This window comes from Passer montanus, unplaced genomic scaffold (assembly GCF_014805655.1).
Source record: "Passer montanus isolate IOZ18808 unplaced genomic scaffold, ASM1480565v1 scaffold64, whole genome shotgun sequence".
Lineage (NCBI taxonomy): Eukaryota > Metazoa > Chordata > Aves > Passeriformes > Passeridae > Passer > Passer montanus.
This window is the reverse complement of record NW_024371482.1, coordinates 2390996-2417677: the sequence shown is the minus strand read 5'-3', so window position 1 is coordinate 2417677 and position 26682 is coordinate 2390996. Positions and strand designations below refer to the sequence as shown.

Here is a 26682-nt window from a genome sequence, read left to right as displayed (position 1 = left end):
TTGATTAATATGGAAATTTGTGAATTCTTGTCCAGAAAAAGTTAATGCTGTAATGGGAGAAGGCAAGGATGCTTGTCCTACTGACAGAATCCAGCTCATAGGGGAAGGGATTATAGGATTTATGAACAGTCCTGGGTTGAAGAACAAGTCCCTTGTAATGTTGTAATGTTTTAACCAAAAAATTGCTACCCCACCTGTGTATTTTTGTGGTACATTGTGTCTGAGTAGGTTTATTTTACTGTCAATACTGATTCTCTGTAGTTTGTATTTTGGGGGTAATTTTTGAGGAATTTCCTCTTAGAGACAAAACCCTAAGTTTGCTCTTTTGGTTAAAAGAAAAGAACATTTAGAATGTAGACCTATGAATGTAGCTCTGTGTGTATCCTATTTAGGAACACATTGATTTACAGTAACTATAATCCTATATTTGGGGTCTGGAGTGCTTATATTAAAGAAAATCCATCATGATGACAATGTAATAAATGTAATATGCATGTTGAAATGAAAAATATAATTCATTTTGATAAGCCTTATATATCCCATATTACTGTGTTCTTTGAGGAACATTCTCCCTGTTCTCTTTCTCTCTCTTAATATATGTCTAAAGTCTTTTCCTTATGTCTTTCCTACCTAGCATCACCCTCTCCTTGTTCATTTTCTGTCCAAAGCAAAACCCTTCAGAGCAAATCTATGTTGAATTCCTACTACTCAGGTACTAGTGCCAGACTTTTCTTTCATTCCTAAATTTTCTTTGCTTTTGTACGTTACCCAATATAACCTATAATAGACCAAGGCTTCTGAGTGTGAGACACAGCTAACCTTGTTTTCATTTTCTGTAACTTTTCTTTTCCTGTTGATCCTCTGTTGATTTCCATTGATCCCTGTCGTGTGGGTGAACGGAATTCCATCTCAAAGTTTCATCAGACACCGTCCCATCGACCACGCTGTTAGGTAAGAGGACAGGTATGGTGTGCTGGGCTGAGCTGGAGAGCAAACACACTCTCTGTGTCATGAAAATAACACCCCAAAGTGCTTGGCTTCCAAAATCGGAATTAATCCTGTGCTCGTGCATTAATCAGAAAACTCTTGTTTCATTCACATTTTGTTATTGTTTTTAATTGCTTTCAAAGGCAAAAAAAATCAAAAATTAAGGTTTACTCATTGTTTCAAGTATACGTTGTTTCTTTTGTCAGTGAGATTTGGGTTCTGGGCCCCTTTCCCACACGCTGCCTTGCCTTAGGCTTGGTTCTGACCCTGCAGCTGGTTGTGCCTGTGCAGCTGGCACAGAACCACTGAACATTTTGGGTTGGAAGGGATCTTTGCAAGCTCTCTATGCCATGGGCAGGAACTCTTTCCTATAGACCAGATTGCTCAGAGCCCCATCCAGCCTGACCTGGAACGTTTCCTGGCATGGGGCATCCTCCACGCCTCTGGGCAACCTGTGCCAGTGTCCCACTCTTTTTATAGAAAGTTTTGTCTTTTTAGCTAGTGTGAATTATCCTGTTTCCATTTAAAAACACCCCTCTGTGCTGTGTGTGAGGCTTGGCTGGACCTGCCTCAGGGGCTGCAAATTTAAGTGAGGATTTGCCTGTCAGCAGCATGTGGGAGCCTGCAGTTTTGGGTGAATCTGCATGTATAAAGTTTATTTGGAGAAATTCCTGGCTGGTTTTGGGAAGTGGCTCCACCTGATTCTGTGTATGCTGAAAGTTAAATACTAAATCCTTCAGGCAGTCAGGTATGGATTTGAGAGGATAACAAAGGTCCTGAGAGGCAGAGGCTGCTCTCTGGCTCTATAAGGTGTCAGAAAGAAATTCTCCCCTGAGAGGGTGGGCAGGCCCTGGCACAGGGTGCCCAGAGCAGCTGTGGCTGCCCCTGGATCCCTGGCAGTGTCCAAGGCCAGGCTGGATGGGACTTGGAGCAGCCTGGGACAGAGGAAGGTGTCCCTGCCATGGCAGGGGTGGCACTGGATGGTCTTTGAGTTCCCTTTTCACCCAAACCTCTCTGATTCTCTGATTTACGAATTCCTCTGTTATGGAGCAGAAAGATGATGTGTGGCTGATCAAAATCTAGCCAGTGGGATTTATCATTTTGGATTATCTACAACAAATGTTCCTTCCAGACACAGTAATCTACTATGACTGCTTCAAACATCACTCAGAACATGGGGAAGGGCCACAGTTAGGCCAGGAAGAAATGACAACCAGTGGCTGTTCCTTGGTTGTCACTTGGCACAGAGGCTTGGAGGGGCTGCCACAACACACACATCCATCCTGCTGCCTGCCAAAATGCTGATGGCAGGGAATGGGGCCTCTGAATGAGGTGGGGAAGGAAAGGAGTCCATTTCCCAGAAGGTTTGCTCTCATTTCCCTGAGGCTCAGTGTCATCAACAGAAAAGCCTGAAGGCAGGTTTCTTTTTTTGGCTGTGCTTTAGAAACAAGGCCCTGACCTGCAGTTTGATGGAAGATACCAAACTCCCTGTCTGGTGTTTGGCATCTATGGGAAAGACTGGCCATTCTTTGGGGGAGCTGTTTACCCCCTTTGCCCTGATGGAATTAAGGTGTGAACTGCACTCTTGCTACTCTGAAGCTCAAGCAGCAGTGAACAGGTTCCCTCTGTGCTTCTCCTGCCACACCAAAAGCCCCCAAAACTTTTAAACCCCCAAATTTTACAGATGAAAAAGAGGGAATAGGAATCTAATCAGCCTTGTGCTTATGTATTCAAAAATATTTCAAATTTCTGCTAAGCACTATAGCTGTGTAAGGATTGATATCCCTGATTTCTACATGGGAAGTTAAGTACAGAGCACCTTTAAGACATGAATTACACAGACTGGTCACTGTCCCAGTTCCACCTGAATTTAACAGGTTGTGAAACAGCCTCTGACACTGGAGAAATGTCTATCTTGTGACTTGCAGACAAATTAAAACCTTGACGTTCTGGTTTCTCAGACAAATCCATCAGATGTTAGATGTTGCTGCATGAGCAAAATAAGTTTAATTTTTTATGTTTATTAATATTAATTCCCAGGGAAGAAAAACATATCTTGAAAAGGGATTAGTCATCCCACTACCAATATCTGTACCTGCAATTCAGTACTGTTTGTTCCCATCTATTATGCTTTCTGCTAATAAATGTTCTATATTTGCAGTACTGCATGGCTCCCTAGGCTTGGCTGTGACATGTATGATACAGAAATTTTGGGATTCAACTCTATCCCAATTCCTGATTAATACTTTTTTATTAAGGCATGTTTTTAGTGAAGTCAGTTTCTCTTCCAGTTGTGGACAACTCTGGATTTTAAATGTTTTGCTCAAACATCTTCACTAGAGAAGGGAATATCTAATACTAAAAAATACATGAGGTAGATTTCCACTTGAAGATGAGGTAGCACAACCTTAGAGATTATTTTTGGGAAAAGGATTCATGTCCAGTAGCTCTTGAAGATGTTCAGGAGCTCTCATCAGGGGATCTCTGCAGGGGACCCAGCATGCCCTTCCTTCCCTTGCATCCATTGGCATCTCCTGGCAGCAGGAAAGGACATTGAGCCTTGTTCTTATTCCAGCTGCTCATGAGGATCCTCACAAGAGTCTCTACCCTCCCGAGAGGACAGGGATTTTAGTGCCTGCAGATGGGCAGAACAGGCAGAGAGAGCTCTCTGACACAAAGTCTCAGACAAAAAAACTGGCTGTGCTTAGAAAGACATAGAAATTTTCCATGGATTTTAGACTTCTGTAGCTTTTTTGCCCACTCCTAATCAGTCTGCTGTGTGTACACCCCCAACCTGGCTTGAATGACTCAAAGATGTTAAGAAGCCAGTATTGCTGCTTTAGCAGGTGCCTCTGTCACTGACTTTATTGTGGGATGAGTGATTTTGATGCAATGGGTGCTCAAAAATTCAATGGCTTGACCTGCTCAGTTGCATCAGAAGCCTTCCAGGCCAAGTCAGCCTCTAATAAGGAGCTGTGGGAGAGGTTTTCCCAGCACTTCTCTGTGCTGAGCTTGGCCAGGAGCAGAGTGAGTACCAAAGGTTCAGACCTTTGTGGGCTGGGCCTTGAGCTGAATTTCTCTTACATTTCTTCCTGCCTGTAGAACTGGAAAACCCTTTCTTCAATCTTTAGTGGCCTGTGGTTTCATGTGGTGTTTTGAAGTTTCCAGCTGCTTTCCAGATGTAGCTGAATGTCTCTGGAAGGTGGGTTGGTCTGGCAGCCTCTTTTCACCAAGGAGGCAAAGAGAGATTTGGCTTGGTGAGCTCCACACATCCAAAGAGCTTCACAGTTATATTTCTACCAAATAATCCCAAATCATTGCCCACATCACCGAAGCATCTTCTTTGCACCTTTAACAGGATTTTCTTCTATGTTACCTGATGAAGAAAATGTATGTAATAATTTTTAGAAGATCAGAATACTCTTATGTAAGAATACTCCTGTAATATTAGAATGCTTTAATATTCTTATTAGAATGCTCTTATAAGATTAGAATACTCTTATGCTTGGTGTTAACCAAGTAATTCTTACAAAGTTCTAGGATATGTAAAAAAAAAATTACTTACTTTAAAAAAAATTATCTATGTCTGGCTTCTTCATGCCTTTGAAATGAAAGGTGCACCCTGTGTGCTCTGTCAAGCCTGCTGTCAGAAGGCTTTGTTAAGGAATGTGCCCTTTCAGAGCTCAGTTGATATCATTAGATAAATGGTGTTTTGCCATACCTCTGTTGGTATTGTAGATAGAATATTAGAACTGGGTATTTATCATATAATAAAGCCTTGACACACACAAAAAAGCAAATTATTTTTCATCTTGCACCATGTCCCTGGTGTAGGGGGAAGAGGTATTAGCCATGCTCTAGTCACCCTCGGAAGATGCCAAAGAATTGACAGCCTTTGCTCCAGTGTGGAGAGACTGGCTCTGTGTGCAATTAAATCCATCACAAACACCACTCAAAACATAATTTATTTTGTGCAAAGGGTGTCGTATCGCATCTTATCACTTGCCAAGGCTAAGAGAATAAAAAAAATAAGCAGATATGATAGCCCTGTCATTTTAGTCACAGGAGGAATTTGTGGACGTTAAAGCAAAAGTTTTGAGAGAAGCTTCTGCAGTGTAGAAGATGACACAGGAGTGCAGCTTTGCTTTTAGTTGTGAGAGGCATGGGTGAGTTTTCTGGCCAGGAGACAACATGATACTCTATGCCCAGATAACCATTTCTCAGTCTAACAATGTTTACAAAACAAATGATCTCTAGAAAAGCATCTAAAGCTTTAATCCCTAAAGGTGCTCTGGGTGAGCAGGACCCCTCCCAGCAGCCTTACTGGGATGTTGCACAGGGCTCTGATCATCCAGAGCCACTTCCAGACTGGCAATCTAATTTCTCAGCTGCTCTTCATCTTATCTGTGACATTTATGGAGAAGTTCATCAGTTTTTCTGTGGAGGCAAACATATTTATTTTACTTGTCTGAGAAGCACAAAAGTACAGAACACAAGGTGGTGTAGCAGCAGGCAAGCAATAATAACTCACTGTCAGGGCTGCTCATCAGAGGGGGGAAGATTCCACTGAAGTGACCTCTGCTCCAGCTCCTCTCTGTGTGCTGGACTCTCTTACTTCTTGGCACAATAAGACCTCAGGGTTGATTTCCGCAAGTTCATTATTATTTCCCCAGCAAAGACATTCACAAAAAGCACCATTTCACAGGCAGGGAGAATTTGTGAATATGTGAGGTCAGCATTATTATATTTGCTTCTCTGCAGTTTCACACTGAACACATGAGCTGAGATACCTGAAGAGTTTCCCAATCAGCCAAGCTGTGTAAGAGATAGGGAACCATTAATTTACTGTGTTCTACAAAATTTCAGGGTGTTAGGTGAGCTCTCAAGCTGATCACAAATGTTTTGGGTTGGAAGGAACTTTAAAGCTCATCTCCTTCCACCCCCTGCCATAGGCAGGGACACTTTCCACCAGACCAGGCTGCTCCAAGCCCCATCCAACCTGGCCTTGGACTTACAGGGATGGGGGATCATGAAAATGCCAGCTTCCAGAATCAAAACATCTGAGTTGGCAAAGGACATCTTGGTATGAGGAGTAAGAGCAGCACTGAAAGGGTTACAAACAAGCTGGCAACACCCTTTGCTGTCACAAGCTGCTGATATTAGAAGCAATCCTGTCATCAACAGCATGTTCCCAGCCACATGCAGAATACCTGCCTTATTTACAGCTGCACAAATAGAACTGTGGAAAATTGGAGATTGTTCTAGGAAGGAGCTGGAGCCCTGAGCAGCCTGCCCTAATGAGACTTCAGAAGCTCTCAATTGATTTACTTTATCAAAGAGAAACTGAAGAAGTGATTTGATCAGTGCCTGCATGGGTCAGGATTTCAAATGCTCAGAGGGCTCTTTAATCTAACAGAAGGTATAATAAGATTCAGTGCCTGCAATCGAAGCTAAGCAAAATCAAATTGCAATTAAGAAGTGTTTAGTCAGCAAGGGTAATTAACCAGTGCCACAATTTTAGGGGTCAGAATGGAATCACCACCTCCTGAACTGTTTTAATTTGAATTATTTCTTGGAATGGCATTCCATCTATGGAATGCAGTGAAATATGGTGGGGTGTGTTCCTATCAAAAGCACAAGAACATATGACTAGAATAATTGTGCGTATGAAATATAATTTTAAAAAACACCTGATGCATGATCCTCCACATGCAGTAGTTTCTAAGAGTGAAATGTTTCCTGCAACTTTCCCATTAAAAAAAAAAAAAACCACACCAAAAAACCCCCTATTTTTCTCTTTTGCTTTTCTCCCTGAAAACTCACCAAAGGCACACATGCTTTATAGGCACTGCCAAAAATTTAGTGCAAAGTCTTGGCCAATTTGCCCTGCAAATCATTCTCATTTGCAGGGGACTGGGGAAATGTTTGTGAGAAGTAGACAGAGAAAAGGGACTATGGAAAATTACTTTAACTTCTTTTATTTGCCTTTAGTGCAACAATTAAAGCATCAGCCTGACTTTGCTGGAATCTTTGTTGTCTTTCCCAGTAATAATGGTGCCAAAAGGAATGAGATGTGTATTATAGCTGCACACAGAAGGAGAAGCAAAGCCTGTTTGCTAGCCCTCCAAAGACTCTTTTGGTTGACTGTCCTAGTGAGAGACTAGTCTGCTGCCACCTCCCCTCCCACCTGCATTTTGAATTGTTCACAGAATTGCTGCAAACACATCCTGAGAGGTGCAGGCCTCATTACCATGCTCAGCTCCACACTCGTGGGGTGATTAGATGGAGAGGGAACAACTGTAACCTGCATCAGGCTTTATTAGCAGAACATGGAAGTGTTAAGCTCAGCTTACACACAGCAATTTGTGCCCTAAAAAGCTCCTCTGCATCTTCCTTGGCCCAGATAAAATGCTGGTGGGAGCAACTGAGAGTCCAGAGCTGCTGCTGTTGTTGGGGTTAGGATTTTTTTGCAGGTAGCACAGGTGCCATGCATGATGTGCTTGTCACAGAGGAATGGAGGAGTTGATGGCCTGAACAGTTTCAGCTGTGTGTCCCAGAGTGGAGAGGGGGGTGACCCACATTGTGTGATGCTTTTCTTGAAGCAAAAACCCTGACTGAGTGAGGCACACATATGGTGCTGCCACAGACCACATTTTACATTCTTCCATGTGATGGTGCTGAGACCCTGGCACAGGGTGTCCAGAGAAGCTGGGGCTGCCCCTGGATCCCTGGAAGTGTCCAAGGCCAGGTTGGATAGGGCTTGGAGCAACCTGGGATATTGAAATGAGATTGTCCCTTCCATGCCCAAACCATTCTGAGCTTCTGTGCCACAAGAGCTGTTCCTACAATCAGAGGGATTTGCACCATTTTTTATCACATTGACCAAAGAGACCAGCTGTCACTATGGACTCAAAGGCCAGAGACAGACCCCTCTGTGCTGCTGAGCACCTTCTTCTACTCCCACCTCCACACCGTGAGTGCCTACCTTAAGGGAAGTTATTCTGGAAAAAACGAGCCACTTTCCTGGCTTTCACCTCTCCCTGTGACACATCTCTCTGAGAAGAGAGCCAAGTACACCAGAATTAAAGGAACTGATGAAGAGAGAAATTAGTAATTGCCTGCAAAGCAGCTGGCTGATCTGAGCTCCATTTTACAAGTCGCCTGTGCTCTGCGTGTGCCCTGCCCGAATTAGCACCAGAACCACACATTAGTTTTAAGACTCCCTCTCGAATTGGGATCTCGTAATGTTTTTTAATTGGGGCTGATAAAAATGTGGCATTACTTGCAGGTTCCTCAGAGAAGCCAATTGTGAAATTGGGTTTGTATTAAACCTAATGATGGAAAATTAAGCATAGTACGTCTGTCGGAAATGGTCCGCGATAAAAATCTTCTCCTTTTCATTACAGGAGGTTAATAGGGAATAGGGGAGCAAAGATGCACTGGGAAAGCGAATCCAACTAGGGGAATTAATAAGCCTTGAAATTCCCTCTGTTCGGAGTTCTCACACTGTCATTAGTCAGAGCATTAGGGATGATTATACAAATGCTTTGGATGTTACTCTTCCTTAAATCCCAAATTTATTCACATTTTGTGTTTGAGGGTTGCTTTGCTTGAGCCATAGTTCTGTAAGTCTGAGTGTCCTGGGAATGTGACTGTGTTTATGAGAACCTGGGACTCAGAAATCCTGAAATTCAGGAGTGTAATCTTCAAAGCAGATGATCACTGTGCTAATTTATTTCAGAGGAGCAGGCTGTGTTCAGCATCTCTGACAATTCACCCCCCAGCCGCGTTGATGTCCCACTGCTGATGAGCTTGCCCTGCAGCAGTGTCCACTGCTGGCATTCCTATCTCCTCACAGTCCTGCAGCTACCAAACAGAGCATATCCCTGCTTTCACATCTTCCCCTAATCTAATAATAAACCAGCTGAATTGCTGTTTGTCATGTCTGTGCTGAGGACACAGTGGGATGCCCTCAGCTCTCTGCTCCTGCCCACCTTTGCAGGAGGGACATGGGCAGCCCCTGCCCAGACACCACAGTGGTTTCTCAAGCAGAGCAATGTTCACAAGAGCATTCCAAGACTTTCTGCCTCACAGAAATCACCCTGAAATTGCAATTTGATTTATTTATTCTTTATCCCTTTAAAAACGTGGCCGCAGTGTTGCTCTCCAGGGGTGTTGTCTCAGCTCTTTGTCGGTGAACTTGCTGTAAGAAACAAACCCTGTGTGTAAAAGCTCAAGGGGGTTTTGTGAACAATCTGAGGGAGGTGCATTTTCTGTTTGCTAATACCTTGGTTTGGGTAAGGCCAGAAAGAATTGATGCAGGTTTTATGTGTGAAAGGAGCTGAGCATCTCAGATCCCTGCAGTCCTAGGAAAAAACAGTGCTATATTTGGCCAACTACTTAAATTTGGACAGCTCTGCTAGATAAGTCATTGAATTTTTCATTTAGTCTGAGTTCCTGTTGTTAAAGATTGTTACAGTCAATTGTTTGGTTATTGAAGTTATTATTTCTTTTCTGTTAGTTAACTGGGAATATTTTGTTGTGCATACAGTTTTGCTGGGGATATGAAGTTGCAATTCCATCTGCATAGTGAGAGATTTCTTTAAATCCACTTCTTTCAAAATTACCTGCTTTTCTATTAAGTTGACATATCTGAAATTTAAATTTCTCCACATAAGATAACTGTGTTTCTATGCTGGTTGATTTTTTTCCTGATGATATTACATCTTTGTCATTGACATACAAAATTTTAGGCCTGAACTAGCAGAGCAGTTCACTTTGCCTGTGCATCCTGACTTATTTGAAATGCTAATCATTTGCTTGCTGTTCACTGGGGTCCCTCTCAGTTATCTCATGCTGTACACCCCAAATCCTGCCTGGATCTCTTTCTCATCTCTGTGTATCTCTGAGCCATGTTCTTTGCAGGTTTAGGAAGACAGTAGCTACGTAGCTCTGTTGGAGTTGCTGTGGGGAGCTCACCCTTGATGTGCCATATCCTTGTTAGCCTGAGTGGCCATTCACTCTCTCCATCTTTTTGGGTTTGTTTCTGCTTGACACAAAAAAATATTCAAGCATGATTTAGTCCTTATTGATATTTTAGATAAACCTGTGTTTTCTATCCATTGCTTTACTTCCTTTTGCCTTCACCAGCCTGGGGGGTGCTGTTAAATAAACAGAGTGAGGATGAAACTGGAAATACCAGGTAGCTGAAAGCTTGTTCTGCCTCCTGTGTCCCCGACAGACAGCAGCCACGGGGAGCTGGCGCAGCCCACGCTGACCATCCAGACCCACCCGTACCGCAGCTGCGAGCCCGTGGAGATGTCCTACCCCCGGGGGCAGTTCCAGCCGGCCATCCGAGTGGCAGACCTGCTGCAGCACATCACCCAGATGAAGAGGGGACAGGGCTATGGCTTCAAGGAGGAGTATGAGGTGAGAGGAGCCTTTCTTCACGGGGCTGAGTAGGGAAGTTGTACTCATGAAGGGTGGAAGCTTGGGAGGGGAGGGTAGCTGGTTTTGAGCATCTCAGATCCCTGCAGTCCCAGGAAAAAACAGTGCTATATTTGGCCAACTACTTAAATTTGGACAGCTCTGCTAGGTTATGAGAGTTTCTTTTCTTTAATTCACCCTCCTAATCCTTTTCTTTCTGATTTTGCTTTTGAGGGCAGGGTTTTGCAGCACTATCAGTCTTTGGAGGCCCTCCATTCCAAAGTGAAGGTGTTCAGTACAGCAGTAAGTGGGTGACACTGTGCTCGTGCCTCTGTCCCATAAATAGCAGACAGTAAATATTCAGCAGGTGCTGAACCTGCAGTCCCACAGTCCCTTCCTTATCAGTGTTTTCCTTGAGTAGTGTGAGCCAGGCTGTGAGAAAAGGAAAGGGTTTTGCCTGAGCTTTTTGGGAGCTCCAAGTCCCCTCTCATAATAGATCACATGAAATCACAGCACAATGACCTCAATGCACAATTGTCAAGTCAAGGGCAGGTATTTTTGTAGTTTAAATGGAGGTGAAATTTTCCAATATGATCAAACCTCTGGCTCAGAATAGGCTTGACTGACATCCTCTACCAATTCCATGTGAGGAGAGGAGTAAAGGCAAAGCTGGAAAAATGAAAGCTGCCCTCTTTCCCCTCACCTCTTCCCCCTGCAAGCTGGAATGACCAGGAATATAATCCACATGACCAGAAGACATGATGTTGGGGATGATTTGGAAGAGGAAAACACATTTAGAGCAGAGCAAACAGAAGAGGGAAATAGCATCAAACATATGTGAGACTCAGCTCTAGCAAGTGATAATTATAATGAATGTAGTAAGCTCGTGGGAAGGCAATAAGAAATTAATATGCATAGTGGCATTAAAACTATTTAAAAATAATGTAACAGCTGTGAAAATAAGTTACTTAATGAAAACAGCTCACTTTTCCACCCTGCAAATGAGAGTCCGTGGGGTTTGTGTCCTGAGTGCTGAGGTTTGCTGTAATTTGGAGCCTGTCTTTTCCTGGTCCTCACCAGGGAGTGTTTTTTTAATCAGATGGAATCACAAACTATCATAGCATATGTTTCTGGAACTGTATGTTAACCAGGTCTAGGCACTCTTGCCCCATAATCAAGCAGGCTAATTAAACTATCAATATAAAGAGCTTTGTTTAATATTGAAAAAGGTTAATAATTCTCTGAGGAGATTTACTCAGCCCCCCTTGGCCTCCATTTCCATGAGGAGTACCCAAAACTGCATTGAGCTCAATTACAGATGCCCTAAGACCCAGTTCTTGATGTTCAAGAAGAAAACAGGTGCTGGCATATATGTAATTTTCTGGCGCTGGCATCGGTAATTATCAAAATAGCACATTAGCATGAAAAATGTCAATGCAACTTTCAGCTCCACGAGCTCTGCCTTCCTCAGAAAGTGCTGTCTGCAGACGTGTGTAAGGATGATGACATTACACAGATTTGCATAATTCCTTTCTTTGCAAGGAACGGCCTGGAGAATGCCACAAGCTCACAAATCCCCTGTGCTGTTCCACCCTTCCATCAGCCGTAAAGGCAGGCGTTTTCCACGGTGGGATTTGGGTTGGGAGCATGGGATGGAGGCAGCACTTCAGCTCCAAATAGCAGTGGGGAGTGTGTCGGGGAGCAGGAGAGCTCCTGGAAGGTGGGAGGTTTGAGCTGGCTGTGAGTGAGGCTCAGCCTGGGATCTGCAGGAGCACAGAGCTGCAAAATTGGCTTTGCAAGACGCTTTGCAGAGCAGCTGATAAAATCTCAAGAAAGAATTTGATGTCTCTTTTAAAATGTGTTTTCAGACACTAATATCAGTGTCACCTCCAAATATGCTCTTTTTTTTTCTTCTAAGGAGCTGATTTTCTACTTACTTTGCAAATTGATAGCATAAATTGCAGCCTGTTTAGTGACATGTTACCAAATAATTTTACTCTCATGAAAAATCACTTTGAACGGAGCATATCAGTCACACATGACAATCTCTTATCTCTCTGTGTTCCCGTCTCCGCCGAGTAACCTGGAAATTGCATTCCATATTTGTTTAAAGGATGCCTGCACCTACACGTGTGAGCACAGGCAGCTTGTTTTGCTGAAGGCATCTAGAAAAATATTCCTGGTAGCTCCAGGAGGAGCTGAGAAGCAGGATGGGATGGTGTGAGGGGTGTGAGTGCTGGTGTGAAATGAGTGTTAACTGGGTGTGAACAGTGGGAGAATCTGTCAGCACTCCCTGTCCGTGTTATTTTGGGGCTGCCTGCTGCACCTGAGGGCAAAGTGGGGCTTTGGGCCTTTTTGGTGCTGCTTCTGTTCAGTGGTAAAACAAGAGGAACAGAGAAAAATCTGTCAGCGGCGCTGGGTGTAGATGGCACTGCTTGGGGTTGGGAATAGCCATAAACATTTAAACGGGACACATCTAAATGTCACCAGCTCCTTTTCCAGAACATATCAGCTCTGATTTGTTGGGAGCTGTGGGACCAGTCCCACAGACTTATTGCAAGCACCAATTACTGGCTAAGGAGATAATAGGCTTAATTATCCAGACTCATTTTCCATTATGATTTAGGATGTCACTAATGCACATTCTCCTGCTGCATTACTGAGACTGTTTAGTTATTTTAGTTTTTGTGGCTCCTTTCCTCAAACATCTAAGTGCTCAGAGCCTTCAGATTGTGGAATTCAGTCCTGGACTTTAACCCTTTGATTTCTGCCTACACATTTGCATGTGGCCAGAAGAATAGATCTCATGGTCCGGGTTATGATGGGACACTGCAAAATGAATGGATAAGATACTTTTTTTCAGAGTATGTTTTTTAGCCCAGGTAATGTTTAATTCTGGCTCCCAGCAGATTTGTGGAAAGAGTTTTTCCACCACTGTTGAAAAGAGAATGGTTTCAGGAGGAGGGCCAGGGCTCTGTGGCACACGTTGGGATGAACAGGAAGGCTTTGAATTGATGTTGTTGCCTTTGGCAGCAAAACTGCAGCATTAAAGGTGGATCAGTGAAAATGAAGGATTAGATTTTTTGTATTTAAATTAAAAGCAAACAGCAAACTAACTAAATGCATCCATCCAAAATTCAAATTGGCTTGCAGTGAGCCTCACTTTAATGGGAACACTTCAGTTATGGCTGGGCTGTGGTGCTTAGGAAGCTTGATTGAGATGAAGCTGACTTTGAGAGATCTATCCTTGTAATTTCAGCTAAAATTTAGATCAATTTAGTTTAAAAAGCTTCACTGTAACCTAAATTCCACTTGTGGGAAGAAATTTCAATATAGATTTCACAAAACTTCTCTAAGAGAAGTTTAGGGAATTTTAGAAGTAGAAAAAGCCTAAAAATCAAGTATAGTTTTTTTTGAACACTTAGAGTCTTCTGTTACCAACTCAAAGAAAGAAGGGGGAGAATTTTCTGGGAAAAATGGATTAAATACCAGTGCCTGAGTGATCTGTCCTGATTTAACACTGCTGATAATGCAGATAGAAACAGGACTCTTTTCACAATTATAGAGATACTTATTGTACCATAAAATCCTAAGGAACAAAGCATTAGCCATGCTCCTCATTTTCTGGACGCAAGCCAATTATAATCCGTATTCTTGTCTTTCTTTTTAATATAGTTCTGGTCCTTGATGCTGCATTTTTTGGGATCTCATGGCCAAATTATTTGGGTTGTACATGGACTTCCTCCGATCTGTTCATCTGATGTTTATAAAAGTGGGGATTTTAGGGGTGTCCCTGCAAAGGTGGTTTGTGTTCATCACCAACCAGAGCTGTGCTCCCTCCCTTCAGAGCTGGTCAGTTCTCTGGAAAGCAGGGATTTCTGTGGTATTGAAAGAAATGAAAAATCCTGGACTCTCCAATCTTCGGAGGCTCTATCAGCAAACATAAAAACATCAATTTCAGTGGAGAATTGCATGTTCAAATCAAATGAAAGGATACGGTTTGTTGAAAAGGGATTTATTGGACCTGAATATATTTTCTCTGGCCAAGATAGCTTCTCCCATGTGGAAGTCATGAGAAAGGATTTTCTTTTATTTCTTCTTCTTTTCAGATAGCTCTTATTAGGCACCTAATGACAGTTACCATTCTCTGGTCAATCTGCTGTAATTCAATATTAGCGGGAAAATAAGGCACCTTTTTCTCGCTCTTTGAAGATGAAAATGAGCCTCCTTCACCTCTTTTCTTTCACTCAGAGGGGTTTTTTTGTTGCATGTGGGTTTCTTGGTAGGGTGTTTTTCCTCAGAAGATGAGCTGCTCTTTGGAAACAACAGTCTGCAAAGGAAATATATGTGTGATCAAAGCCCTCACCAATTACAGAGTTATTACTCTTTCTCCTGGGCTTTTGAATAGGAACTCAGCGTCCCTGTCTTTGTCAGCAGAGCTCATGGCAGTGCTGCAGTGCCTGACATTTTCTGTCCTGGAACCCTTTGTGGGAAATTCACAGCGATCTGCTCTGCCAGGGGTTTGCTCACATTAAGTTTAATTGTAACACCAGTGTTGTAGATCCTAACTGTGTCTCTCTGCTATTGCATTCAGGCACATAATAGACCTGGGTGGCTTCTGAAGATGAATATAAATTCATTTTGTAACACAGCTGTGTCAAACTACCCGCTGCTGGCTGAGGCAGATGTGATTCTACAACGACTGTGGTTTAAACCCTCTGTAATTCCCCAGGGACAGAAATAATGAAACTTCCAATGATGATTTTAGTGATGTAGAATCCTGTTAGGGGGTACATCTGGGAGGAGGCAGAACTAGGGAGGCAGTTCAGGAGGGGCTGCTCTCTTCACCCATGTTATTTCCAAGAAAGGCAGGGCCATCCTCCAACTGCTGCTTTCCAGGCTCTGCCTTGAAAATCCCTCCTGGTCATGTCTCTAGGATAAAGTGGCCCATGAGAGGGTGTGCAGAATAGTTGTAGGGCTGAGCTGCAGGGAGGGTGGCACTTTGTGCTGCCAGCTCCTTTCCCTCTTCCTTCCTCATCTGAAAGCGCAGATTTTAGGAAAACGGCTGTTTATTCTCGTGCTTCATGAGCATGATTTACCTCATTTTTCCTCTCTTTCTTATACATGATCTAAAGCCCTGAGCTGCTTTATCTTTCCCCAGAGAAATCCAGCGAATGGCTTGTATTGCATCACCCATTATTAACGCAGAAATAGATGAAACCACTCTATTTTCAGGTTAAATATGAAAGGCTGAGCACTTGGTTTCAGCCACTGGGTTTTCTTAGAGGTGTAGTCAAGTGAAATCTCCCCAGGTCCCATTCTACAGGGGAAATGAGGTTAACCTGTGACTGTGCAGCCAGAAACAAATTCCCCTGATCATTTCAGATGTGAAGTAGCAGGAGGAAAATTATTTTTGGCTGGCAGAAGACAAGAGATGCAAATGGTCTGCATGAAGCTCTGCTTTTCCCATTAGTGGAGGTGCCCTGCCCTCACCAACAGTGTTTCCTTGGTCAGCTACTGAATTATGCAGCTCCTTTATTTTGCCCTGCTCTTCTTCTTTAGGCCTCTTCCCCCACCTGAAGGCATTGGCCAGATGTTTTAAACCCCCCCTTTCTGTTTATTTTGCAGGCTCTCCCCGAGGGGCAGACGGCGTCCTGGGATACGGCCAAGGAAGACGAGAACCGCAACAAGAACAGATATGGAAACATAATCTCCTGTAGGTGTAAATTCACATTAGACTGAGCATCCTGTGACATCTTACCTGTGTGCTGTGGGGAAGGGTGTGTTTGAGAAGCTCACCAGGAGCTGGCTAGCAGTACTGAGTGTGTTCAGTCCATTTGTTACAGGCTTTATTCCTGGGATTTATCTTATTTCATGGTTTTTTGATCTTTATTTTTCATAACATCATTGCCTGATGTTACACATTTTCTACCTGCCTTGCTTTCTGCTTTAGGTTTGTGGCTCAAGGGCTAAATTATTTTGTCACTTTTTATGTGATGATGTCCATTTTCTGTCTATTTTCACTACAAACCCCAGAGTTTCCAGTGCCACAAAAGTGAGGACAAAGGAGCTGCAGATAGGTCAGATTTTCAGCTGTTGCTCAGAGGCCAGGTTTTCTCTTTCCTTGTGGTCAGTAGCCAGTGTAGCAGTCACTGCTCGTCCCTAGAGAGCTGGTTTGAAGGATGGGACAAGCTTAACTTCTGCCTCAGCATCATAATAAGGCAACTGAAAATGCACTAAAATTTCTTGTCTTACTTCTTTCAGTGATCAGTTCCTGTTGATGCTACAGGAATATCAATATGTAGCAGAACTGCAGGGCAGGGAAGAGTCCATAAAACCATTTAGGTCAGCTTTATTCTTCAAAGGAAGACTAAATTCACCCTCCTCATTTCTGTCAGATATTTGTGAAGCCTCTTCCAAAGTTGCTCTCCAAAACTGAGCTTTCCACAAGCTCTCCAGGCAGTTCACCAGTGTTTCATTATTCCTGATAATGACTGGGGAGAGGAGGTATCAGAATTAATTCTTTTCAAGGGCTGCTGAGCTGAATCAAGTTGGAGAAGCCAGGCTTGAAACCATCAGAACAAGAAATCAGAATATAAATGAATATGCCATAGATTTTCATGAGTGTAAAAATCTATAGAACACTCTAAGAGCAAAATTAAGTCATGCTGAGTGATATATTTCATACTATATTTTTTTCTTGGGTTAAAAATGTATTTCTTGTAGAAAAAAGATTTTACAAAAAAAAAAAAAAAATCAAAACTACAAAAAAACCCCAAAGACAACAACAACAAAAAAAGCCACCAAAAAAAAAATCAAAACTACAAAAAAACCCCAAAAACAACAACAACAAAAAAAGCCACCAAAACCACCAAAACAACAACTAACCCAAAAATCCAACTTCTTCGTAAAGAAACCTCACCTCACACATCACTACTCCTCTCTTTGATCCTTGAGATCAGTGATTCATGTGCCATTTTTGGGGAATGACGTAGAACATCTCAGTTCAGGGGCCCCATAGTAAAGACGAAGGAATCTGGAAAAAAAGATTGAAATTTGTGAGCCCTGATGTGATCCCAGTTCTGCTGCTGGCTTTGTGTGGTTCTGAGCAGGTCACCAAGTTCACCAGTGTTCGTTATCCATGTGGAAAATGGAAGTGACAGTACTGGAATATTACAATTAGCATGGAAGTTGTCTCCCTTAATTTCAGCTCCACCTCGCCATGAGTTTTCTGTGTCCCAGTGGCAAAGAGAAACGTCCAGACAGAGGCTCTATTCACCTGTCTATACAATTAACTCCAATTAATTGAGTCTAAAACAGATGAATTATCCAGCTGTAGACACTGGATTGAAAGTGGAAGTGCTGTGGTATGACATGAGGAAGGAAATATGAAAGGCTTTGTTGCTCTGTATGATTTTGAGGAAGCACTTGGCATAATTCAAAAAAGGAGGTGAAAAGAGGCAAAACTGCACAAAAGCTTCCATCTCATTTATGTTGAAGGTGGTCATGAAGAAAACCTTGAACTCCAAGTGAAATGTGAGGAGTTCAAGAAGCAAAATCAAGGAAGATAAATGGGATGTTATCTAAAGAGAAGGTGTTCACAAAGACAAATTGTTGTCTAACGAAGAGTGACGCGAGCCTTTTAGCTCTAAATATAAATACAGCAGCCGTGCAGATAGGAGGTGATGAACTTGAATAAGGGAATGCAAAATGTAATCAGAGCTAAGGAACAAGAATCTGCACGGTGTAAAGTGTCAGAAAAGAAGCTCAAGTTTGAGGACTGTTGGGAAAGATTTGGAAATTGGGCTGGAGTGTGGAGTGGGTTTTCTTCTCTTCAAATATTTATCAGAACAAAGAGTTTGAGAAGGAGACAAGGGCTCTTTTAAAAGACAGCAAGGAGAATTTAGAAATATTGAGGAGGCTTGGAAGAGAGAAGAAAAGAAAGATGCCTAAGGAAGGAGCATATTATTCATCTGATGTTTTGTAGAGCCATTGCAAAGTTATCAGCTGAGCCTGGAGCCAGACCCCACTGGTGGGCGAGTTGGGCAAAGTCTCTGAGTCAAGTCAGGGGCAGGAGCCAGAGGATGGAGAGCAGAGCTGAGAATAGCAGGGCAGTGGTTCCTTCCAGGCAGGTCATGAAAAGAAATTGTGCTCTGTGGGTACAAACTGGGCAGAGGAGGTGGAGCACAGTTATACCCTGAGCTGTTTCATTGTACTTCAGTTGTAGTGGCTGGTGAAGCCCAGAGCAGGCACTGGTTGCCCCTACCAGTTTATTTGGTAAAAGATTGCACGTGGCAATTTACATTATTTATTTAACCATTTCATCCCTCCTGAACAAAAAATCCCCTGCCTTTTGAGGAGTGAATTGGAAAGTCAGGTTTTGATCTGACTTCTGCAGCGGCTTCAGAGACTGGTGTTAAAATGTGGGTTTGTAAGCCCTTGCAATGAGTAGCATTGCTCAGTGAATCACAGCAGATTAGATCTTGTCTTTACAGCCTCATGGGTAACAGCACAGTTACAGGACTGTTTTAGTGGCTCACTGCTCTCCCAGAGCTGCATTAACATCGTGCCTCTCTCTGAAAACCAGCTCGCACTGCCAGCCCCAACACCTGCTCTTACATTTGCAAACCAAAGCTGCAGACCAGCCTGAGAGCTGATCTGTCCATGCAGAGGAGAGGCAGGAGAACTCAAAGAGCTCTCCCAGCTTTCCATCATTCCCTCCCATCTGTAACAGTTTTTGGAGCAAGGGAAGGAAAAGCTGCGCAGTGGATTTGGGGTCTGCATGACCACAGAAATCCACTGTGGATAACAGGAAGTTGCAGACAGACTTACCATGCGGAAGGAAACTGTCCTGCTTGAACCTTTTATTATGTGAACAGAGCCCATGAGCTTTGCTCCTGCACTTTTATAAAAGCTGCAAAAACAAAGACAGTTGTGGACATGCCAGGATTTTCTTCAGGGGACAAGCGTAGGCAGTGTACCCATTTATGTGCTGAAGCAAAATGATTTAATTCTGCTTTAGGGCCCAGATATTGAGACCTTCAAAGAGCATCAGAAAGTGATTGTTGGGCGAGGGATGTTGAGCTGATTTATTACAAGGAAGAGAAAATGTCCAGAAGCTATATGGGACCTTTGGTTCTATTTGATTTCTCTCCATCTTGCCCAGATTTAGAGCCATTACATTATGGGAGAATAAAAACTCTCAGATGAGAGCTGAGGACGAGATGAGATAGGATGCTGTATTCCTTCAGCTGATGGAGAGAACTTTCTGTGCCTTTCATTTTCCCCTGGATTTGAAGTCTCATGATGATCCACTAAAAACTTGAGAGCTGGTGACAAAAAGACAACGGAGAAATTTGCTTTATTTCCTTCATGCTCTGACTGCCATATGCTTTGGGTTGGAAAACTGTGAATTAATCAGAGAATTTTGGAGTGGAAGAGATGAAGAAGCTTTCAGCTGGCACACAGGTGGAGAGCACTTCTTGCCCACAGACAGAGATAAGGCATGAAATAAAAAAAACCTGCACAGAATTCCAGACTGGTTTGGGTTGGAAGGGGCCTTAATGCACATCCAGTCCCACCCCTGCATTGGCAGGGACACCTTCCACTATCCCAGGTTGCTCCAAGCCCCATCCAGCCTGGCCTTGGACACTTCCAGAGACAGCTTGTGCCAGTGCCTGACATCAGTATTGGATTTAGAACAGAAATCTTTCATTTCCAATAATTTTTATTCCATTGTTTCTTCTGTAGTACCTAAACTCTTGCATGTCTGTGTAATATCCATGGAATTTGTGTGATATCCATGGAATTTGTGTGATATCCATGGAATTTGTGTGATATCCATGGAATTTGATGCAGACAGGGTGGGGGTTATCCCACCTGGATCTTACCCAGCTCTCATGGCACACTCCAGGGTCAGTGGGGACAGGAAGGGGAGCACAGAGTGAGGATAAATCAGTGTTTTGTCCCAGAACTGAACCTGCAGAGCTGCCTGTGTTTCTCCTTTCCTGTGTGGGGAACCCTGACAGGCAGTTTAGACGAGCTGTGTAATGTTTCGATGGCGAAAGTTGTGTGAGATTAATCCACATTGCTGGTGTCAAAATGAGACGTGGAGAAATTGCAATGATACTTCAAATGATCACTAATGGGAATTTTGACAGGAGTTTAAAACGGTAACAATTTTGTGCTAAAATGGGAGCACGGAGCTTTTCAGTGAAATTCTTGTCATTTTTGAAGTCTGTTTTAAGACCAATTTTCAGTCAAACTACTCTTCGTATAAATTTAGAGTTCTGCTAACTAGCAGAAGGAGTGGAGTAAGCAGGGAGAAATAAAACCATTTACACATTTGTAAAGGTTTTTTTCTATTTTGTTGTGGTGCTGAATGCAACTTTTTTTTGTTTACCCTTCATTTTTAATGTTTCTTAGAATCCATTTTCAACACACAGGGATATGATGTCTGATAAATGTAATGAAGAGTTGAACAACACTTTTATTTCAGTCTGCCAAGAATTCTGTGTCCTTGGCTAGAGGAGTCCAGTGGAAAAAGAGAAGATTCAGAAATAAGTTTTAACCACTGGGAGAAGAGATAATAAATGCATTTGCTGTTCTTTAAATAGCTGTTTAAAGTCTGTAGGCAAAAAATCCTAAGTACAAGATCCTTACTACTAAGAGCATAATAATTTGCTTTTTCTTTTTTTTTTCAAATCCCAAAGTTTTTTTTTGTAGAAAAAAGAGATTTACAACTTATTTTATGAACTTTTATCCAGACTGTTCTCCTAAACTTTGGAACAAGGTTAAAGAAACCATTAAGACATCATTAATATTTTGTGTGCTTCACATATACACAGTTTTTTTTTCTGCTGCACTGTTCTCACTTGTAAGAACAATAAATCTCCCTCAGGAATTAATCTCATTTTAGTAAAATACGCAATGAAATATTTTGAATTCTGTCTTCTGAAAGCAAAGTTCAGCTTAAAGCATTTTTCATTTGGCCCTAAAATATTATTAAAACTGAATGTCTCCTTTTAAAACCAAAAAAAATAGCATTAGTCTTCAGTTAAATTTCTTCATCCTTTATGTTTTTTCCCATATTTGACTTTTAAAAAAAGGAGGAAAAGGAAAACAGACAAACAACAGTTTTTTGCACCTACAGAGCATCTTTTCCTTAGCCATAATTATCCATAATTGCCTGAAAGCATGGAGCTGCTCTCAGCCTGCTTCCCAGGTCTTCCCCATTCAGCTCCCTCTGGATGTATCCATCCTGCCTGCTTTAACTTTCTGTCCTAAGAGTGGCTCAAAGTGCTGAAACTTAATTTTGATGTTTGGCTCCATTAAATGAAGGGAGGCAGGTGCTTCCTCCAGGGTTATTCAGAGCATTCCAGCTGCAGACATTGTCTGTGTCCCTCATTAAAAAATAAACCTGAAATCCTTTTCCCCTCTCATTGGGGACGTTTTTGGGCTCATCATTTTTGGTCTCATCATTTTTGGTCTCATCGTTTTTTGTTCTGTTGTTGCAATGAGTTGAGACTTCCACAGAGGTGTTCTCTTGGGAGGAGTCAGTAAATGTTCCCCTCCCAGGCGTTTGCTCCAGGGTTTGCTTTTTCTTTGCTTTTGTTCCAGGTGGCTCCTAACAAGTTTAGTTTGCTGCCTGGAACTGCAAGTGTGAAATTGTCTGCGGGAGTTTCCCTGTATTTTACCCACATGTCCGGTTTAATCAGCTCTTTGTCTGTCTGTGTGAATTGCTCTAAGTATAAATTCTTTTGTTGTCTGTCTAACCACATGATTTACTGCGACTCCCGTGCAGCTGCCTTGAGTGCAGGTAATTGGGAACATCAGCACTCGAAGAAATATTCCCCCTTCCCTGTGTCTACAAAGGTTATATTTATTAATACAAAGATAGCAGAGTTTTTGATGGATTCACCTGCAGAACCTTCTTTGAATGCAGATATGGGATGTGATAAACGCAGCAATGTCATTGTGGTTTTTTTAGGTGTGTAAATCTCACCCCATGGTTGAACAGAGTAGAATCATTCCTTTACACGGCCAAATGAATATTTAATATATGTCCAAGTCTTGGTTTTCAGAACTGCCCACACATCTGTCTTCACAATTATTATCTGATTCTACATTTAATTAAGACAGGACTGAACCTCTTTTGACTGAGTTACTGCAGAATCACACCTCATATTTTTATATTTCATTGCTATGATTCTTTTTAATTGAATGTAAATCATGCTCAGGCCTGTGTTCTGCAAAGTGCTGCTAAACATTAATGCTGCTCTGCCTGAGAGCTGTGCTCCATAGAGCTGGTAGGGAGGAAATAAACTTAATGGACTCTATATTATACTTCTTTTAAAAAAATCATTTAAAAATGAGCACAGCATGGCCAGCAGTGACCCCCATAACCCAGCAGCCTCTGCCAAGCAACTGGCCCTTAGAAGCAGTTCTGCAATTAACTGCATACCAGTGCTGGGATTGCCAGAGCAAATCACATCAGCAGCCTGGCTCTGGAGTATCTCCTGTGACAGAGCCCAGCACCAGCTGTTCCACAGAAAGATCAAAATATTCCCCTGGTGGAAAATCATGACATAATCTGCCCGCTGGGGTAGTTCCTTTCTGCATCTGAACTGTGGAGCATGCTGGGAGATCAAAAGATTGATCTCTGCTATTTTACTGCCTTATCTAAAGTAACTTTGAATCTCCTCAAAAAGATGAACATTTCTGATTTTGTTGGTTTTTTCCAACACTGCCTCAATGCCATTTTGCTGCTGTGGGTTGCATAAAGGAATGTTGCTCTGATTTAATTTGTATTTCCTTCCAGTTTCTGGGGTTTTCCATTTCTTATTTGCAGGGTTTCATTGCTATTTTACCCTCCTTAATCTTTTATATCTCTGTCATGATCTATTTAATTATGTCCTGGTCTTGTCAGTTTTAGCTCTTGCTTCAGTTTCCATAGATCAGATGAAGCCAAGGGAGTTTGGAGCTTCCAAGCACGAAAATGGTTTTTCTCATGGAGATACACCTTGCAAAGATCTGTCCCAAACCTACCAAACCAGGTGACATTTGTGACCTGTCTCAAATCTCCATAAGGATTATAACGACAGTAATGAATTTAATGAACACAGAGCGTGACTAACTAAGGATCTAAATCTCACATCTTTGACACAAAACAATGGGCTTTCAGCAACAGGAATACATGTGATGCTATTCCATTTTTGATTATTGTAAGAATTCAATTATTCAATTACTCAATTACCCTGGTGGGATTCTTGAGGCCAGGAGTTGCCCTTTGTGTGTCCCTTTCAGCTCAGGGTATTCCACAATTCCATAATACCACCCTTGCAGGAGCCAGCAGATACAGCAGACCACTTAGAAACTCCTCTTTATCGTTACTGTCACTTTTTTTCCTTTCCTTCCTTCAGATGATCACTCAAGAGTGAGACTGCAGCTGCTGGATGGGGACCCTCACTCTGACTACATCAACGCAAATTACATCGACGTAAGCTCCTGGACATTCCCCCTGTGACAAACCCGCCTGTGACAAGCCTGCTCGTGGATTTGGTGCCTCTGACACAGGGACAGGCTGAGGATCTGATATGAGTGACAGCTGAACGCTGTACAAACGTCGTGTTGTGACAGGGAGAAGGTTCTCAGTCTCCAGTTTATTTTGTCTGACCAATCTGGGCAGATGGAGATTTCCTGTGTTTGACAGATCCACCAGCATAAGTGGGACGTGGGCTAGATGATGGATGCAGAAATCAATATCAGCCCCTCACAATAGCATTAGTTGATATCAGAGACTTGCCAACTACTCACAAAGTTGTGGTGCAGAAGGCATGTATGTAAACAGATTGACTTTTTTTAAAGTGTTCTAAAATGACATTGGAAAAGCAGCCTCTGTCTCACATACAGTGATCCAATGTACGTGCATTTATTGAACACAGCTCTTAAATCACAGCAACAGGAAATGTTTAGAATAGTTTCTTGAAAGGATAAAAGATTCCCTCAGAATTTTCTGAGGAAGAAATTCATACCTTTCTTCTTTTCAAAGAAGAAGAGGAAGTGTTTTGCCTATCTGTTTCCAGTGTTACCCTCAGGTAACACAGGATTTGTCTTTCTTTGTGGAAATAGTTTAAAAGTGCCGCATTTCTGTCTTATCTTTGGCATGAAGAGATTGTGTTATTCAGCCTGAGGGAGATGCCCTCACTTAAAATCTCTCAGGACAGTCCAGTTGCCCATTCATTCATTCATTCATTCATTCATTCATTCATTCATTCCAAAACCAGTTAATTATAATATATTACATAATTATACACTGTCCAGAGGGGCAGCAGTTGGCACCTGGAAAGTATCAAACTCCTGGTGGTCTTTGTCTGAGCTGTGATTTCACAGATACTCATCTATTTTTTTTTTTTCCAGGGGTACCATCGTCCTCGCCATTACATTGCAACTCAAGGCAAGTTCACTCTTGTATGTCTAATTATTTGCAAACCCACTGCTGGTTTACACTGTTGTAGGAGCTTTTTATGGGGTGACATCATCTCTTTTGGGGAATATCGGAAAAATTGTTATATGGGCAAGAGAGGGAAGGATGTAGAATCTTCCAACATCTTTAAAATTCAGACTTAAAACCTCAGCTGCAGGAATGGAAAATGCCACAGAGTCAGAGGTGGCAGCACAGCCTAGCTTGTTCATTTGTGCATGAATTATGAGAGGGTAACCTTTGTGGGGCTTGGGTTTACCCTGCTTGAGGAGGGCAGTGTGAATAAGCTGTGTCTGATGAGTCTTTGAGGGGAGCTAGAAAGAAATGCATTTGAACACCACCTTCTGTAAGTCACTTGAAGAGTTTCCTGTAAGAAAGGAAATAAGGTCAGGGAGAGGCTCTAGACTGACAAATCTCTTGTGGGCACTGACTGGTTAGCTATTGGAACCTGAAATTTTTCTGGGGGAAACTTCAGAAAAGATCTCATTTCTGCATATTTCCTTCCTCCTTCATAATTAATCAGTATTGAACTGTGGGATGGTGTGCTGCATCAGGTGTGAATTACAGCACAGCCTGAATGCAGGTTCAGTGTGGAGTACATCCTTGTCCCATCATGCATACAGAGTTTCCTACTGGAGCCATCCCTTCTGTTGCCACCATGCTGGAACCTCAAATAGCTGCTGGGAGGAAGGGTCTGACCTCTCAGAGAGCTCCAGGCTGTTCATGTCTGTAACCCTGAATGACAGAGGGATGCTCTGAGAGACAGCAGGATCCTGTGGGAACAGGACAATGGCTGGAGAGCAGCTGGAAGGGGTTATTGGCATTCCAGGCACTCTCTTGAGATGTCCTTTTTGTCTTCTCTCCTGCCCCAGGGCCGATGCAAGAGACAGTGAAGGATTTCTGGAGAATGATTTGGCAAGAAAACTCTGCGAGTGTTGTCATGGTCACCAACCTGGTGGAAGTGGGCAGGGTAAGGTGCCACTCCCAATGTGTAAAACCAGACCAGGGCTGTGTTCAGCACAGAGCTGCTGTTCAGGAGAGCTCAGCAGCAAAATGTCTTTTGTTTCCTGCAGGAAGGGAATTAATTCAGCCAGTCTAGGTTGTTCTGTAAAATGCTGGATTTTATAATACTTAGCTGCTTCCCTTCTAGACTAATAGGGATGGTGTTCCTGCTGTAAGTCGGGGCTTTGGCAGAGTTATACACATTTATGCTAGCTCAGAAGCTGTCTCCTTCCTCAGTACAGAAGGCAAAATGTACTTCTGTAATAGTTATTCCTTATCTGATTATTTGAATGCTCCTCTAAAAATCCAGAGGAGTGAGGGTGTGTGACTGGTGCTCCAACTACCAAAAGACTTCTTTGCATGAGAGTTCAGAGCCTGGAGTTCCTGAGGTCAGTGTTTCTGGGGGTTGAGGTTTTTGTGGATCCTGGGACCATCCAGCAGTGTTGGCCTCCTAAACAGCCCCCAATTCCCTCTCCTGGACTGACCTGGACCAGACATCCCTGTGTCAGCACAAGGCAATTCCCAATGGGACCAAACATGGATAAATCAAGAGGTGTAGGCTGGACCTCAGGAAATAAGGCAGAATGTCTGGGTGGCTTTTCCCAGCACGGTTTTTGTTTTAGAGATGCTCTCAGCCAGAAACTGGAGTTCTTAAAAAATTTTGTCCTGATGTTTGTCACTTTCCATTGCTTTGGTACGAAGAAAAATTTAAATTATCGTTTACTCAGAGCCATTAGTAATTCAGCTGCTTTGTGTTTGATTTCCCTTAGATCTCATGGTTGAAT

General features: G+C 42.6%; 1 protein-coding gene across 10 annotated transcripts in view; it reads left to right on the top strand.

Annotated features, from left to right (window-relative positions):
- PTPRT (protein tyrosine phosphatase receptor type T) overlaps window positions 1-26682 on the top strand; it is a 452765-nt gene that overhangs the window by 397944 nt on the left and 28139 nt on the right. For 6 of the 10 annotated variants that reach the window (XM_039728161.1, XM_039728157.1, XM_039728160.1 and 3 more), the window contains 7 exons: window positions 635-712; window positions 916-951; window positions 10229-10416; window positions 16042-16129; window positions 23835-23911; window positions 24832-24868; window positions 25768-25865. In XM_039728161.1, the coding sequence (XP_039584095.1) occupies window positions 635-712; window positions 916-951; window positions 10229-10416; window positions 16042-16129; window positions 23835-23911; window positions 24832-24868; window positions 25768-25865 (602 nt within the window). The remainder of the gene's footprint in view (window positions 1-634; window positions 713-915; window positions 952-10228; window positions 10417-16041; window positions 16130-23834; window positions 23912-24831; window positions 24869-25767; window positions 25866-26682) is intronic. The other 4 variants (XM_039728164.1, XM_039728163.1, XM_039728155.1 and 1 more) reach the window with 3 other exon arrangements.